This window comes from Eulemur rufifrons, chromosome 16 (genome assembly GCF_041146395.1).
Source record: "Eulemur rufifrons isolate Redbay chromosome 16, OSU_ERuf_1, whole genome shotgun sequence".
NCBI lineage: Eukaryota > Metazoa > Chordata > Mammalia > Primates > Lemuridae > Eulemur > Eulemur rufifrons.
The window spans coordinates 10,507,101-10,524,421 of record NC_090998.1 but is presented as its reverse complement, the minus strand read 5'-3'; the positions used below and the strand labels follow the sequence as shown (position 1 = coordinate 10,524,421).

The window sequence follows — 17,321 nt, the reverse complement described above, 5'->3', positions numbered from 1 at the left end:
GCAGTGTACTCTAATCCAGGGAAATATAGATAGATACCTTTGTCAATAGGTTGCCATTGATAGTTATGGGGAACAAATGATCCAGATAAAAAGGACTTTAATATGTCTAGGTACTGGAAAAGCTCCACCCACCCAAATATGGTGTTTATTTCCCCTTGTTCCAGAAAACATTTTAGGCATAGGATTCCATTAAGAAAGACTTTGCAAACCTCAGAGGGAGAATTCAGATCGAAGGTGCACATGGTGAAGGCTATTCTCAGGGAAGAGCCAAATGGGAAGCCCTACAACTCCCTGGCCCTAGGTGGGCTGTCAAAGTTAAATAATACAAATTGGCTGGTGGAAGAGCACGCTGAGATAAATGCAACTGTTGAGGAACTGGTAAAGGTGCACATATTATCCATCTAGGAAAAAGTCTCTGTTCCCTCTGGCCTGCACAGACCAGACAGTACCTAGCAGATGACTGTGGATTACTGGGGCTTGAACAAGGTAACCCCAGGCAAACATGCTGCAGTTCCTAATATTACTCAGGTAGTCAAACACATAGTGTCTGCGCCGGGGATACATCATGCTGTCTTAGATTTGGCAGATGCCTTTTTTAGCATTCCTCTCTCCAAGCAATCACAAGACCACTTTGCTTTGACCTGGCAAGATTGCCGGTGGACCTTTCCAGTGTTGCCCCAGGGATGTCTTCGCAGTCCTAGGGTTCTTCATGGAACAGTGGCTAGAGAAGTGTCTTTGTTCTCGTTCTCATCTTCTCTTCCCTGATTGCATTATATGGATGATGTTATGTTAACCTCGGAAGATTTTAATGTGTTACGGGAGAGTCTTAGAGCACTGTGTGCTCATCTGTAGGAATGGGGCGGGGCAATCAACTCTCAGAAGAGTCAGGACCCAGGGCCTGTAGAGGAGTTTTTAGGGCCAGGTAAGTCTCCTTTGATACCAGGTACAGTAATCAACAAAGTCCAACAATTTCCAACTCCGAAAACAGTAAAAGAAATCCAAACGTTTATTGGTCTTTTGAGTTATTGGAAAGCATTTATCCCTCCTTTAGCCCCACGTTTGAGACCACCCTATAGACCTATTAGAAAAAGGACACATAGGGACTGGCAGCAAGAAGCTTTTGAACAGGCTAAAGTGTTAATGCAGCAGGCAGAAGCCTCAGCCACCCTTTAAAGGGTATCACTGTGACTACATACTGAGGGTATGAGTTGGATCTTATGACAACCAGAGTATAGTAAATCAGTTCCTTTAGGATTTTGGTGGTAGTTATGGAAAGGAGCCAAAACCAGATACTCTCGCATTGATCAAGTGCTAGCAGTATATTATGCTTTACAGCAGGTGGAACTGTTAACAAAGACCGTACGGTGACTGTGAGAATGGGTCTGCCAATCGAGGGATGGACAGAAGGACTGTTCAAACACCCCACCTCCACTGTAGCTCAAACACCTACTTTGAATAAATGGCATGCCAATTTACAACAAAGAGTTCTGGCAATAAGTCCCTTAAGCCCAAAATTGCATGCTGTATTAGGTCCTGTTACCTATGAGCAACCAAGGAACACCTTTCTTCCCCTTTTTACTACAGAGCCTGACCCAGAAAGAGGAGTACCCATCCCAGATGATGCCTGATGTATAGATGGCTCCAGCAGGGGAAATGCCTGTACTTAGACTGCTGATACAGGTATACATCAGTCTGTGGGCTGAGGTGGGGGCTGCTTGGTTAGTAATCACACCTGAGCCCTGGTTCCTAGTTCTTTGCACTGAGAACTGGGCTGTATTTGAAGGCCTAATTATGTGACTAGCTCAATGGGAACAAGAAAAGTGAATGGTTATGCATGAACTCGTATGGGGCATGAATATGTGGCAAGACATATGGGAGAAGCTGCAACACCCTGCAGCTGATTTAACAATATTTCTTGTGGCCACACACAAAAAAGACTCAAAAAGGGCTGTCCATACAATGGAGGGGTGGAGCGTGGGAGAAGAGCCTGTGGCACGGCAAGAGTGACGCCACCTTGAAGCACAGCTGCCATGATGACTGATCCCGCATACCAAGGTGTTCTGCAGCGAGGTCTTAACACAATGCCCATAGCAGAAATAGTCCCCCATAAAGATGCTTATCTAACCTCTGTAGTGTTCGAGAGTTTCACAGGAAAGTCCGAGATGTGACCAGCTGTACCTGTTTTCCCTAAAAGCTCACTATGTAAAACATATTTTCCATAGGGTGGATGTGGAGATCCACTGCCTGGCAGCCACACTGAGGGATGGCTTCTGTTCCTAAGTCCCTGTTAAATATTTCTCTCTGAAAAACTGGATTTGTCAGTCTCTTTCTTTGGCCTTTTAGCTTCCTCAGCTTTTGGAAGAAGGTTTGCACATACCTGCTCACCACAGAACAGTCAATTAAAAAAAATTAAAAAATTAAAAACACTTCAGCATTGGTCTAAAGGAGATTGTTAATGCTCCAAGGACTAACTCTATTGTTCAGCACTATTTTCTCTGCCAGATTTTCCACTTTTCCACCATTATGGGCAACTGAAGATTTTTTCTTTTTTTTTCCTTTCTTGCCAGCTGAGCCATGCACTTAAAATATTTCTGAAGGCTTGCTTTTCAGTGTATTTATGTATTCTGGACTGAAGGATTTCTCTAGACATCTGGTTTGCCATTCTTGAATGCAAAAGGTGGTTGTTCTTTCGCTAGTTTCTTTTCAATGTGGTTTTTTTTTTAGTAAATGTATTTACTATATTTCATGTGGCCAGAGATAAAAAAGACTCAAAAAAAGCTGTCCATACAATGAAAGACTGGAGTACAGAAAAACATATGTTTTCTGCCTATATATCAACTTATATATATTCCACAAATGTTAGCAAATGGTTCTTATACTTCCATTCAACTCAAATAATTTCAAAATATCCTTTATAATTTCCTTTTAATGCGAGGGTCATTTAACGAAATAATTTTTCTAGGTGTATGAGATTTTTAAAGATAATTTTTTTCTAGTGCTATTTAATTTTATTGAAGTTGGATCAGACAACACATTTGTATGATTTTTGGCCTAGGGAAAGATTTATTTGGCCTATATAAAATCTATTTTTGTAAATTGCCTATGTTTTCTTGAAAGGAGTTTTATGGTATTAAAATAAATTTATATACATTAAATAAACCATATTAATGGTACTACTTCTCTATATACTTGCTTAATATATGTCTATATGAAACAGTTAAATTAGTAAATATATTCATAATTATTGATGTATTTGTTTCTGCTCATAATTCTTTGTGTCTGCATTTAACTTGAAGCAATGTTAATACTTTCATTTTTATTCATGGTCATTACTTTTAATGGTTGTTTTTACTGATATTAAAAACTCTGTTGTCACTCATGGAAGTTTTTGCTGTAGATTTTATTTTGCCTTGGTAAAATTCCTTAATTTTGTTCCTTTGCTTTGTATTTTATTTTATTTGTTTAATTTATATATGATATTTGTACATATATGGGGCATATTGATATTTTATTACATGCAGAGAATGTGTGATAAGTGAGGATATTTAGGGTATCCATCACCTTGAGCATTTATCATTTCTAGAGTATGTGTTTTCCATCTCTGTATTTTCAATATTTCCGTATTTTTCCTTTTTAAGGTGTCTCTTATAGAAAACAAATCTCTGATTTTTGATACTTTATAATATAATCTCAGAATTATTGCTTAAGCAGTTTTACACTTATTGTAATTGCAGTTATATTAATTTTCTTTCTACCTCCTCACTTCTGTTTTTTTCTATTTTTCATGCTTTCTTTCAGTTTTTTTCTTCTTTCCTATCTTTTATTGATATCAAATTTTCATATGATAGTTTAAAAATCTATATCTTTATCTTCATTCCAAATAAAATAAGTTTAAGTTGTTCATCTCTACTTCTAGTCTTTGCCATGCTGCATGTTTTATAATCTAGAATTTTAAGGTTTTTCATTAACATATTTATTTTTAAAATTTTTTGCTATATATACAACAAATTTGACATTTTAGCCATTTCTCCACATCCTTGCTCATTCTTGTTATTTTCTGGGTTTTTGACTGTAGTCATTCTGTATGTGAAGTGATACTTCAAAATTGTGGGCTTTTTTTTTTTAAGATGGGATCTCACTCTATCACCCAGGCTGGAGTACAGTGGTGCAATCATAGCAGCCTTGAACTCCTGAGTTCAACCTCCCAAGTAGCTGAGAGTTACAGGTGCATGCCACCACACCCAGCTAATTTTTTTACTTTTTGTAGAGTCTTGCTATGTTGCCCAGGCTGGTCTCGAATTCCTGGCCTCAAGCTATGCTCACACCTAAGCCTCCCTAAATGTTGGGATTACAGGCATGAGTCACTACATCTGGCTTCATTGTAGTTTTGATTTGCATTGCCCCCGTGATTAATGATGCTCACTATTTTTTCATGGGCATAATGGACTTTTGTAAATATTTGAAGAAATGCCTACTAAGCGCTTTGCCCATTTTTAAATTGGATTGTCTTTTTGTCATTGAGTTGTAGTTCTTTACACATTCTGCATATTAAGCCCTTCTCAGATATGTGATCTGCAAATATTTTCTCCCATTTTGTAGGTTATCCTTTCACTTTCTTGTAATAGCTTTTGAAGCACAAAAGTTTTTATTCTGAATGAAATCCCATTTATCCATTATTTCCTTTGTTGCTTATACTTTTCATGTCATACCTAAGAATCCATTGTCAAATCCAGGATCATGAAGATTAACATTAGATTTTCTTCTAGGTGATTGTACTTTTAGTTCTTATATTAAATATTTAGGTCATTGATCCATATTGAGTTAAGTTTTGTACATGGTGTGAGGTAGGTCTACAACTTCATTCTCTTGCATGTGGATATCCAGTTCTCCCAGCTCCATTTGTTAAAAAGACACTTCTTGCCCTAATGAATTTTTGATGCTTGTCAAAATCAATTAATCATAAGCAAATAGGTTTATTTCAAGACTCTCAATTCTATTCCATTGGTCTACATGTCTATCCTTATGCCAGCACAACACAGTCTTAATTACTGTAGCTTTGTTGCAAGTTTTATCCTTGATCTTAGCCAAAAGGTTGAGAAACTAGGTAGTAAGTTTTAAAAATATTAAGTGTGAGTCCTCCAACTTTGTTCTCCTTTTCAAAAATTGTTTTGAGTATTCATACAATTTCATATGAATTTGAAAATTAGTTTTTTTTTTGAAAAAATATCTGTAGGAATTTTTGATAGGAATTTCATTGAATCTGTAGATTGCTTTGAGTAGTATTCACAATGAAACAATATTAAGTCATCTTATCCATGGACATGGGATGTCTTTCTACTTACTTGTGTCTTCTTTATTGGTAATTTCTTTCAGCAATGTTTCCCAGTTTTTAAAGTCTTTTGCCTCCTTGGTTAAATTTATTCCTAGTTATTTTATTCTTTTGAATGTGATTGTAAATATATTTTTTTCAACTTACTTTTCAGATTTACTATTCAGATTGCTGATGTGTAGAAAGAAACACAACAGATTTTTGTGTGTTGATCTTGTACCCTGCACCTGGAGTTTTAAGTTTTATTTTCAGAGTATACAGATGTTCTTTTCTTAGATTTTTTAAACTTTAGACATATAAACTTTAAAACATTCCTCATAAACTTCACTTCACATATGTCATATAGGTTTCTCCTCACTCCGTTTTAGTTTTAGCTATTGCATACTCCAAAACTTTGAAAAAGTTCCACATATAGTTCATATTCTGAACTCATATACCTGAGGACATTTTTATCTAACCTGAACATTAAGAAGAGCTATGAAATAGAAGTATTTTGTTGTGTTTGGGTTGAAATACTATTGGAATCATTTTATTTAAGCTTTGCAGAGGAAAACAAAACAGCCCCCTATCTGTCTATAGCAAAAGATACACTGGGCATTGATATTGAACAAAGAAACAAACTACATTAAAGGGAAATAAAACCAATAAGTCCATTGTAAGTTTGCTTACATCTTCAGTGAATAATAAAAAACAAACAGTTAAACCATCACTATGTATTATGCTGCATAATTTATAATTTCATAAACTATAATTGTCTTCATCCATTTGTTCTGCTATAACAAAATACCTGAGATGGGATCATTTACAAATAACAGAATTTTATTTTCTCATAGTTCTGAAGTCTGGAAAGTCTAAGATTAAGGCACTGACAGGTTCAGTATCTAGTGAGGGCCTGGTCTTTGCTTCCAAGATGGGTCTTTGAATACTGTATCCTCACGTGGCAGAAAGGATGAAAGGATAAAAGGCCTCGTTCGTTCCCCTGAGCCATTTTATAAGGAATTAATCCCATCCCTGAAGGCAGAGCCATCAGAATCACCTCCTAAAAGACCCTACCTCTTAATACTGTGGCATTGGGAATTAAGTTTCAACATGAACTTTGAAGGGGATCCAAACATTCAAACTATAGCAATCAGGAACCTTGAAGTTTGTGCAAAGATTATAGATAGGGAATTGTAATTAAGATACATTAAGAAAGACTCTATAGGAAAACAATTTGATAAGAGAGTCATGATTTCTTGAATTGAATGCCAGAAATTCAATAACAATAGTACCTAAATTTGATTGACTATGTGTGGTAAGCACTGATTTAAGTCCTTTAAATACAAGAGTTCATTTAATCACAACACTTCTATGAGGTAGATAGTATTATAATCAATATTTTACACATGAAAAAAAGTTGAACACAACATAAATCACACACACAACCAGTAAAAAGTGGGAACAAAACTCAACTCCAGCTGCCTGGCACTAGAGTAGAAGCTCTTAACTATTATACAGACTGTCCCTTTTAAACATAGTAGATTGGAACTATAATCTGAGATAAGTAAAGAACAAAGTCAAATTAAATATATTTCAAATTTACCCTAACTTTATTATTTAGCAAGTTGATTATTTGTCTCCATATATTCCATATAGTCTATATACTTCACCATTTTATACACAGAGAAGTCAATTTACAATACACTATCATAATAAACAAAGTGTTTTATGTTTAAATTATTGCTTCTATACTCTTAATTAAGACTTTCTCTTCCTAAAACAACAATAGTATTTCTGAGTCATGTTATCCCTCTGAACAGGGGCTTTTATAATATTCTGTTTTCACATGGTTCAAGTTATTTTTCTTCATCATATTGATGCATTTAATTATCGTCTTCTCCATACAAAGCCAAGAAATATGATATCTGTTTGAAACTTGCATCTTTATAAGTGTCTTATTTTTTCTATCTGGAAACTTTTAGACTTTTTTCTTTGATTACATTTATTTCCCTTAGTATGTTGAATGTATAGGGCTTTTCAAAGTATATCCTATATAACAGTGATTCCCATCCTTATTTCTACATTGGCACACACAGAAATTATAACATTTATATGTCACTCTAGTTAAACTGACTTGGTTGATGAATATTGATACAGGATTTGATTTTTTTAATTAATACATTTTCTATTTATTGTCCAATTATGATAATACAAATAAAATACAAAATATTAAGAAAGATAGTAAGTGCTGAATTTTTACGAAACCTGTAATTTTTTTTTTCAATTTTTTTTTTTTTTTTTTGATGCAGAGTCTCACTCTTTTGCCCTGGCTAGAGTGCTGTGGCATCAGCCTAGCTCACAGCAACCTCGAACTCCTGGGCTCAAGCCATCCTCCTGCCTCAGCCTCCCGTGTAGCTGGGACTACAGGCATGTGCCACCCATGCCCGGCTAATTTTTTCTATATATGTTTAGTTGTCCAGCTAATTTCTTTCTATTTTTTAGTAGAGACGGGGGTTTCACTCTTGCTCAGGCTGGTCTTGAACTTCTGACCTCCGGCTATCCTGTCACCTCGGCCTCCCAGAGTGCTAGGATTACAGGCGTGAGCCATGGTGCCCAGCCAAATTTTTGACAGAAAATTGAGATGTTCTTCAAAGTGTTATTATGTTTAAAATAACATCAAATACCTATCTTTAAGCTGTTTTAAATAATTAACTTTTCAAATTCTTAATATTTGTCATTTGCACAAGAGAATGATAACATATCATAAACATTTTTAGGTTTTCTTTCTCTGAATGGCGTAAAGCCCATTCTTCTCATTGACTATAACTTGGATAACTCAATCTCTTTAAATTACATTTCAAATTGTGGCCATTTAGAAAATGTCATATCTTTCCCTTTCATTGAAGATAAAATATGAAAATATGAATGAATTTCAAATCCAACAAATTATTTCACATTAAGTATTTCCATATAATTATGAAGTTTGTTCTCAAGTACATGCATTTTGCATTATTAGAATAAATAATTCCTTATGATTAAAATTTTGGTATCAGCTAATTATCACTAGTAAGACATTTAGGTGCTCAGAAATATCACTTAACAAAAATCACCTTTTGACACTGACTATTCTTTAGCAAGTATGCAAAGGACACTAATTCTCACAAAAATATTTTTTCACATGCTCTTATTTCACAAACTATTAAAAAAACTTTGGTCAATAAATGCCTTTCAATATGAAATAGCAAAGGATGATATTCTGATCCAATTATTTCGAAGAAAGCTGAAAGTAAACGAGGCCATTTTGATTGTTTTCATTCTATTTTTTAGGTCTATTCTTAGAATATACATTTAACTTCTGTATATAAGAGTTTCTAAATTAATAAAAATGTGTATTATTTAATCTCAGTGTTTGCCAAATAAATTCTTGATGTGAAATCTTTGGTTACCAGGGCTGGGGAACCTGTAGCCTTAAGGCCATATGGCCTTCTAGGTCCTTAAGTGCAGCCTTTGACTAAATCCAAATTTTGCAGGACAAATCTTTTTATATTTATTAATACATTTTTGTCTGTCTTTTACATTTTTATTTTATTATTTAAATGGATGCATTTAAAATACCAAAGAATAAAATAAGTTTCAACATAATAATCCTCCCAGATTGAAGGGCACTATTAGAACATTAGTAAACCATAACTGAAACTGTGGACCTCCACGCTGCAACCAAACAGTCAAACACTTCACAACAAAAATCACACACAACAAAGCCATTACAAGGTTAGGTAATTTTAACATTAACAAATAGTTTTCGTTTTTTGAAATTATTTGAAGTACATAATAGTTAGATTTTTACAAAAGAATGTACATTTTTAAGTATATCTAATTGAAGTTTCTTGAATGTGGCCTTATTTGATTACAGCTAAATTAATGCAGCCTTCCAACGTGAAAAGTTTCCCACCTTGGGTTAAACCTTCTCTCTTTTCAGCCATAGTACACAAATTTACAGTGTTTTCATAACATCTTATTTTTTTCTAAAATATTTCTGATAGATTTTGACTATTTCACTTGTATTTTGTTACTTTTTAGAGAATTAGAAAATATATAATTTGCCTAAGTTTTTCTTATCAAGATTTCAATTAATGCTATCAACTGAGCACATTTTTAAGCATCTCCATAATTATCAATCCAAAATATATATTTTTATTTAATAACATTTTATACACCTAACAAGTACGGTGTGCAATGTCTGGGGGTTGGGCATGCTTGTAGTTCTGACTCAGGCAGTGAAAAGGCAATATATGTAACCAATGTGTTTGTACCCCAGTAATGTTCTGAAATTAAAAAATATATATTTCATATCTTGCCATAAGGCATCATTATCAGCTAATTGATTTGGAAGATCTCAGCCTGAATTCAAGTAGATGGCTCTGAAAATGTCTGGCAAGCTGTTACTCTTCTCCAGAAGATCTGAAACGCATCCACCATCTCTGTCTGCAGTGCTAAAATATCTGCTTCTCAGAGTGCTGTGAATCTCCCTTCTAATCACACATCTGGCTGCAACTGCTTCTGGAGAGTGAAGGTTTCTCCTTTTCTTCTATTTTCCAAAATTCACAAGAGTTCCCCTTATGACCAAGTTATACCCTGATCCTCTTGGGAAGGGGATTCTGGAGGATATACTTTCTGGATTTTTCTTTCAAAGGAGATATTAGGAGGAGTTGATTGTGTTATCAAATTGACAGCATATAATCCATCACATGCAAATAGTAGGAGACTTAAAATCATCTTTCTCAGTCTATCAGAGCTTAAGCGAAAAAAATAATTAAAGATACTTTTAAAATCAACAATAGTATAGTTATTAAAGTAGATTTGATGTATATTTATAAAACTATGTACTCAAAAAGTGAAGCATTTCTTTTATATAAGCCAAAAATTGACTATATGTTAAGACAGAAAGTAAAATCAATAAATTCCAATACAGAAGAAGTAAAAGAAAAATAAATTGTCTCTGACCACAGTGTAAAAAATTATTAGATATTCCATTTCAACTAGAAATCGATAACATCTCTTAAAAAGTTTTGAGTCACAAAGGAAACACTAACAAACATTAGAGAATATTTAGGGAACAATGATAATAAGATTACTATAGTAAGAATCCATAGGATGCTTTGTTGGGGTTGTCAAAGGCAATCCCATATTTGATGATTTGCTAGGAAGACTCACAGGGCTGGTCATATAGTCATACTCACAGCTAAGATTTATTATAATGAAAGTATACAAAGCAAAATCAGCAAAGGGAAAGGGTGAAGTTCAGAAGAAACGAGGAGCCAGCTTCCAAGAGTCTTTTCCCAGTGGAGTCACAAGGGACGTGTCAACTCTCTCCTCCAATACATTGTGACAATGTCTACTGGTGCAGCTCACTAGAAACTCAGTGCCAAGGATGTTAATTGGAGGCTAGTCACATAAGAATCCTCTGCATAGCATGTACCAAAATTCCAGACTCTCAGAAGGAAAGCAGGTGTTCAGCATAATCCGCATTGTTTATAAACACAATTTAAGCACCGTGAGGCACTCTTACCAGGGAATGGTGACCACTGTCCCAAAATCTAAGTTTTCAGATTTTGCAGTTCATAATTTCTCAAGCAGTACTTTCTAAGAATATCAGTCTCAGGCCTGCTATGTTAATTCTTTTCTCCATACATACACCTAAAACAATGATTAGGAGACAACTCATATACTTAATAACATATATCAGAAAATATCCAACTCAGAAAAGTCAGGAAAAGGCAAACAAAGTAAACTAAATAAAGCCGAAAGAATGATCAGAGGAAAAGAGTAAATGCTGAAATTTATGATTTAGATGGCACACTTTTTGAGAGGTTAAAAAATTTATATTACTATAAACCAATAAGTAATCTAATCAATTAAAAAATAGTGTGACAGGGAACAAATAACAAATGCATAAGCTTAATTCTTGGCAAATAAACTTTTAAACTTCTATGCAATAGATAGGAAAATATATAACATTGAAACCTAGGAACAAATAGAAAACATAAATATACTGATTTCCATAAACATAAAGGAATGAGAGAAAATTTAACCAAAAAGAAAAAAGAAAAGAAAGAAAAGCCCCAGACTCAGATGAAAAACAAATTCTACTAAAGCTTTAAAGAACAGATAATTCCAACACTATTAAAGGTGTTCTAGAGTATTAAAAAAGAAAAAGCTTTAAAAAAGTTTTTGAAGTTTTATGTTGATACCAGAACCTATCAGACTAAACAATAACAACAACAAAAAACTACAGTCTAATTCCATATTTTAGCTTTAGGATATAAATATCAATACAAAAAATTATAAATAGAATATTAGCAAGCAAAAATAGTGGCAGTTTTTCTAAAATAATAGAGTAAGAAGACCAAGTAGAGTTTATATCATGGATGCAAGAATAAGTTAATACTAGGAATTATATACAAATAATTGACAAGATCTATGAATCCAAAGGAAAAAAGTATATTATCATCTCCATAAGCTTGGAAAAGTGATTTCACACCTGTATCACTCATTTTTGAGAGCAATGCCTGACAAACTAGCTATATTTAAAATCTACAAATATTTAATTAACATAATACTAATGGAGGTGTCATAAATTTCACCATTCCTGCACATTTCAAACCTTTGATGATTGAGTGAATGTTGGCAATTCTCCCACGTACCAGGTATTGCTTTGGTGTATTATGCTGGGAGGGTGGGAAATTCGGAGGCTTCCACTTGGACCTTTGACCACATTAGCTCTCATTTCATGGCCATAAAAACCAATGTGGGGATATTTCTTGTTTTCAGGCATGTCATTCCAATTATACATTCAGGATATGTAAAAATAACCATGGAGTGGGCCCGTGAAACCTAGGTCCTGTTGTGATATAATACCTGATCAAAATTTTTATTGGTTAACCATAGTGGTGGTTGGGGTCCTTAAGAATTAGTGTCAATTCAGAGTTAATGTCCACTAAGCCATTAAAGTCTGGGTATTTTTTAGAGTCATCCTGGTAAGTGGCAGCAGGGGATGTCTTGGAAGACGATCCACAGACTATATTAAAGCCTGTGGCAGGGCTGCAGGGCCTTTCCTCAAGAGGATCTGACCTCTTTTCAGTCAATGGACTCTGAATTTGTAAAGTGACTTAGAACTGGAAACTAGGTAAAATCTATGTCTTTCCTTTATGGCAACTCAAGTCAGTTTTCTGGTCATCAGATGCAGAATTTCTACTGTTGTAAAGATAAGCAGGATCTTAGTAGGCAGCCCATCTCTTTCATTCTAAAGACCACAACCTATTTGCAACTACCAAAGATATCTGAGGCTCCAAGTGTTCTAGTCACCACTTAGTTCTTGTTGTTCAATATATTATTTATGGCCATCTTGTCCCCACTGGTTAAGCACTGACACTGCAGGAGCCCATCATCCCACTGAAATTGGGACACCCTTCTCAAGCATCTACCACCATCGTACCTTCTACTGAGAAGACAGACACTGCAAAGCTTTTCAAAGATACTGGTAATTCCCTTAATGAGGCATTTCTTGATGCCCTAGTAAATGCAGTGTCTTTTGGGTTCTCTCAGGTCATATAATGGGGAAAGGGTGAAGGTCACATATGATAAATTCACCTTAATATTCTTATCATCCTACACCTTTAGATTCTTTCCTCTACATTCTACAGTTCTAGCAATTAACTGTAAACAAGAATTTATTTAAAGATTTAGTCAACCAAGCAAGTAAGCTGGCTACACAAGCTAACACATTAAACCTAGAATCTGTGATAGAGACCTACTATCAATATATCAATATACTGACCAGGATCCATCTCCAAATTAAATTTCAGCCATATTTTCCAAGTAATTCATTCCTTCTTGAAGTTCCTGGTCAACAGCTCAGATTGATGAATCCAAAATATACAGAGCTTAAAATGAGAAAGATTGTGCAAATCCAAGAAATCAGATCCATTCTTATTTGCATCTTTGAGCCTTTCAATCATCAGTACACAAAAAGGAAATTACTGGCCTCAATCCGTGTAGTCTTTAGCCAGTTCTCGCCCAGAGCAGAACAAGCTATCTTCTTGACCTGGATTGCAGCTAACAAAAAGGAAGGATAAAGACAATTGCAGCATGGCCTAAGGAGGGTGGCACACAGATATACCTTTCTTCCCTGGTCAGCTGAAAGCCAATTCATCATCAGTGATACTCAAAATCAGAACTCTCTGCTGATGTGCCAAGTACAATACAGGCAGTACATATGATTTTGGTTGCTGGTGAATTGACTAGCGATTTGGGGAAATGGATTCATTGTACTAGTTAACTGCATTGGCTGGCTCAAGAGAAGAGATATCTCCTTGAATGGCATCATCCTGACCAGCTTGGCCATCTCCAGAATTTGTTATGTGTAATATCATTTGATGGCTTCATTATGCTGCTCTCTCCAGATACACACAATTGTGACCGAGCAAGCATTTTGGATGTTGTCTGGACACTTGCTAATAATTTAAGTGCCTGGTTTACTTCTTGCCTCAGCATCTTCTACTTGCTCAAGATAGCCAATGTATTCCACCCATTTCTCTTCCGGCTGAAGCTAAAGATCACCAGAGTCATCTTTGGGATCCTTCTGGGGGGTCTTTTCTCAACTCCTTAATTATTAGCATTTCAATGAATGATGATACGTGACATCACTTCTTCAAGGCCAGCCATGAAGAAAACATTACTTGGGAATTCAAAGTGAGTAAAATACCAAATGCTTTCAAGTAGATGACCCTGAACCTGGGAGGTATCGTTCCCTTTATTCTTTGCCTGATCTCATTTTTCTTGTTACTTTTTTTCCTTTTTAGACACTCTAAGCAGATGAAACTTCATGCCACAGGGTCCAGAGACCCCAGCAGAGAAGCCCACATGAGGGCCATGAAGGCAGTGATCATCTTTCTGCTCCTGCCCATTGAGTACTATGCAGTCTTTCTTGTAGTAACCTCTAGCTTTCTGATTCCTCAGGGAAAACTAGTGGTGATAATTGGTGGCATAGTAACTATCATTTTTCTATCAAGTCATCCTTCATCCTGATCATGGGAAACAAGCTGAGAGAAACTTTTTCTGAAGGTGTTAAGATTTGTGAAGAATTTCTGCAAAGGAAGGAAGCCCTTCATTCCATAGAGACCCTTAGAGAGTATCCTTGAATACAAGGAGAAAGAAATCAACAAAAGACTTTCTCCCTTCTCCCAAGTGTTTGCATTCATTTTTTTCTTATATGTTATTGGAAATCATTAATATCTTTTGTGTTTCTTCACATTTCTGTCTTGTTTAGTTTCGATTCTAATGTCATCATTGAACCACATATGTTTTCTTTGTCTTCACAGGAAAAATGAATGTAAATCCCACACTAACATTTCATGTTATTGACTAAATGCAAAGAGGTTCTACTTCTTTTCTTTCTGACATATATTGGCAAATGCCTTGAACTCAATGAGTAGAAGAATTTCAGGCAAACAGGCCATGGGAAAGAAATTTTAGAAATCATTAGCCTTTTCCTATAAAAAATCAATCATGTAAAAAAACTCTCTTCTTTGAACTGAAAACCAGTTTTTATCTTTACTGCCCTATCCCCTCCATTTCTGGAAAGGTTCATCTGGATGAAAAGGGGAGAAAAAGTGTCTTTGGTGAGATTCTGCATAGGATGATATATGATGTTAGAAAAGTATGATTTCAAAAATGAAAGTTATATTTGTATCATATCTTTCTCTAACTGTTTAAATGAAGACAAAAGATTGTTATCCTCAGATTAAATGTTGACTTTCTACAATCTAATTGTACTAATCACTTTCAAAATGAAAATTCATTTCCATCTAGGAGACCCAATTTGTGAGTAATATACAATTTATAGTGATGAAAATGAAGTTTCATTTACACATTTTGATTTTATCAAATACTTATGTTTTTATTTGCTTTTTGTGACTTCCTATTCAAAACTCAGTTTGATGGGCCCAAATATATAGAGCTACAACAAGAAGGTTATTGCAAATTATGAAATGAAATCTCTTTGAATTTGCATTAGAGCAATTTAAGCCAATCATTTCAGTAAGGGTAATAATTATAATTTCTCCAGACTATAAATAACTAGGCAACCTGTTTGGTTGAAGCAATCAGTTGGTTTAGTCTTCATGAATGTAGAAACAATTCTATTTTAGAGGAGAGTTGGATACTTCTGGAATGATATCAAAGTCAAAATAATGAAAGATGAAAACATTATTGCATGATTTGAAGAATTTATCACATTCCAAGTTATCTGTAAATTAGCTCATTTGCAGTGATATTTGAGATCATACTGTTCTCTCTACAAACATGTTCTGTACTGAAGAAAACATCTTTGTGATCATAATAACTGGAGAATTCATAATAGGAATGTTGGGGAATGGATACATTGGATTAGTTAACTGGATTGACTGGATTAAGAAGAAAAAGATCTCCTCGATTGACTTCATCCTCACTAATTTAGCTATTTCCAGAATTTGTTTGATCGGTGTAATGGTTCTAAATGGGATAATAATGGTACTTTACTCAGATGTTTATGCAACTAATAAACTAATGGTAATCATTTATACCTTCTGGACATTCTTCAACTACTTAAGTATATGGTTTTCCACTTGCCTCAATGTCTTCTATTTTCTTAAGATAGCCAGTTTCTCCCACCCTCTTTTTCTCTGGCTGAAGTGGAGGATTGACAAGGTGGTTCATTGGATCCTGCTGGGGTGCTTTGCCATCTCCTTGCCAGTCAGCCTTATGACAGGATTGGAATTGAGTCATGATTATAGGTTTTATAAAATTGCACAACATAAAAGAAACATCACTGAAATGTTCCATGTGAGAAGAATTCAATACTTCGACCCAGTGACTCTCTCTCACCTGCTTACAATTGTTCCATTTGCTGTGTCACTGATCTCATTTTTGCTTTTAGTAAGGTCCCTGTGGAGACATACTAAGCAAATGAAACTCCATGCTACTGGCTGTAGAGACCCCAACAGAGAGGCCCATGTCAGAGCCATAAAAATTGTGACTTCGTTTCTCTTCTTCCTTTTTTTGTACTATGTGTTTTCTCTTGTGGTGACCTTTAGCTATCTTATGACAGAACACAAGTTAGTTGTGATGTTTAGTGAGATTGTATTAATTCTCTACCCCTTGGGTCACTCACTGATTTTAATTATTATAAATAACAAACTGAGGCAGGCATTTGTCAGAATGCTGATGTGTAGAAAAATAGCCTGCATGATATAAAATTTTAGTTTTACAAATGGACTTAAAAAGCAAATCTTATTACCTAATAAAAAATCACCTAATATAAAAACTCCTTATAGACTCATTCTCATTTTTTCCCAGCTATTTCATTTGTTTTGGATTCATAACTTTAACTGTTATCGGGATCTAGTGGCAAAGTAATGAATACATCCTTTATGTCTCTTTACAGCCCAGACATGCTCATGTTTATCCTCGCTTCCCTCCAAGAATTTCTGAGCTCACGTGTCTCTTCGTGTCTTCTCAATGTAAATGTTAGGCACGTATTGCCTTGTTAAATTCTTTTTGGATTTTACTTTGGCCCATGGTAAAGTGCACCTGGGCTACACTTACTGGCTTCTTTTTTTCTCCGCTATACATTTTTATTGCTGGCCCTTAACTGTGCCCCTCTCATGGCTCGGCTGAGTCACTCCCATTGGCTTATGAACTAGAAACTCAGATCTCCCTGGCCAGTCTGTTGGTTCAGTTTCCGGAATGTTGCTTTGGGTGGTCTCCCAGGTAATATTTTCTGGTTGTCCTTATTCTTACACTTTCTATTCATTTTCCTAAATGACATTTCTTCTCAAATAACTTGCTTTTCAGGCAGCACCTGGGTGGGAATGGAACCCATTCAAGCATCTCCCTCTAAGGGATGTTCCTAAATGTTCTTCACAATCTGTATAAAAGAATGGGAATAACTAATGTCAGACTGCTCACTCAGGTT

At 35.1% G+C, this 17,321-nt stretch overlaps 2 protein-coding genes across 2 annotated transcripts; both read left to right on the top strand.

Annotated features, from left to right (window-relative positions):
- Positions 1-240: 240 nt before the first annotated feature.
- TAS2R9 (taste 2 receptor member 9) lies at positions 241-14,485 on the top strand. The gene is given in 8 exon segments (XM_069490521.1): positions 241-378; positions 853-922; positions 13,543-13,609; positions 13,611-13,723; positions 13,726-13,952; positions 13,955-14,381; positions 14,384-14,421; positions 14,423-14,485. Coding segments are annotated over 8 exon segments (1,143 nt in total).
- Positions 14,486-15,670: 1,185 nt separating this feature from the next.
- Positions 15,671-16,600, top strand: TAS2R8 (taste 2 receptor member 8). The gene has a single exon (XM_069491112.1). It carries the CDS (start codon positions 15,671-15,673, stop codon positions 16,598-16,600), a length of 930 nt encoding a protein of 309 aa, XP_069347213.1.
- The last annotated feature ends 721 nt before the right edge of the window (positions 16,601-17,321 follow it).

Bases quoted from the DNA above. Each gene is read 5' to 3' on its own strand.
- TAS2R8 (XM_069491112.1), top strand. From the start codon at position 15,671: ATGTTCTGTACTGAAGAAAACATCTTTGTGATCATAATAACTGGAGAA.